The sequence below is a fragment of the Crocodylus porosus genome, unplaced genomic scaffold, assembly GCF_001723895.1.
Source record: "Crocodylus porosus isolate Cpor-Errol unplaced genomic scaffold, CroPor_comp1, whole genome shotgun sequence".
In the NCBI taxonomy this organism is placed as follows: Eukaryota; Metazoa; Chordata; order Crocodylia; family Crocodylidae; genus Crocodylus; species Crocodylus porosus.
In genome coordinates this window covers 47647722-47648466 of record NW_017728931.1, presented here as the reverse complement: position 1 = coordinate 47648466, position 745 = coordinate 47647722, and the positions used below count along the sequence as shown (strand labels likewise).

General features: G+C 70.2%; 1 protein-coding gene across 1 annotated transcript in view; it reads right to left on the bottom strand.

Moving 5' to 3' along the window:
- The window catches only part of BTBD11 (BTB domain containing 11), a 289139-nt gene extending 288637 nt beyond the window's left edge, over positions 1–502 (bottom strand). The window contains exon 1 of the mRNA XM_019544797.1: positions 2–502. Coding sequence (XP_019400342.1) covers positions 2–363 — 362 coding nt within the window. The 5' untranslated portion in view covers positions 364–502. The remainder of the gene's footprint in view (position 1) is intronic.
- Between the last annotated feature and the right edge of the window lie 243 nt (positions 503–745).

Genomic DNA, 745 nt, shown 5'->3' with positions numbered 1-745 from the left:
GCCGGAGCCGGAGCCGGAGCCGGAGCCCCGGGCCGGCAGCCGCAGCACCGCCTCCACCTCCTCCAGGCTCCAGGGGACCTCCTCAAGGTCGGGCAGGCGCCTGGAGCACTGCTGCCCGGAGCAGTCCAGCCCCTCGGAGTCTTCCACTAGGACGGTGTTGACAGTGTCGAAGCTGTTGTGGCGGCTGTGCATGGAGCCCGTTAGCTGCGGCCAGCACTGTCCTCCATAGGGCTGCGGCGCCTGCGAATCCGAGCAGCACAGGGACAGGCTGGAGGAGCGCACGGAGTCCGCCGCGCCACCATACCCGGAGTCCAGTGTCAGGTCTTCCAGCGTCCTCCCCGCGCTCTTACCGCGCCGGGCCATCGCTGCACTTCATGCTGCACCCGCAGCGCGACACTGGGAAGGGTAATTAATAGTGGCAACGCCGTTGGGGAGGGGGCGGCAGGGAGCAGTGAAGTGAGAAGCCGCCGAGCCGCACGCCACCGCACCGCACCGCACCGCACCGCCGGCCCCGGGAGCTGGGGCAGGGGAGGCGCGCGCGGCGGACAGACCCAGCGAGGCAGCCAATGGAAAGGCCGCATGCTAATGAGCATCCCCGCCCCTGCCCAGCTGCCGGAAGCGGGGCGCTGCGCGAGCCGTGGGCCAGCCGCGCGGGGAACGTGCGCACACCCGCACACACGCGTTCCCGGTGTTCTCTTCAAGAGGGCTTGCCTCGGAAACGTCTGTGCCAGTCCTGCCTCCACCA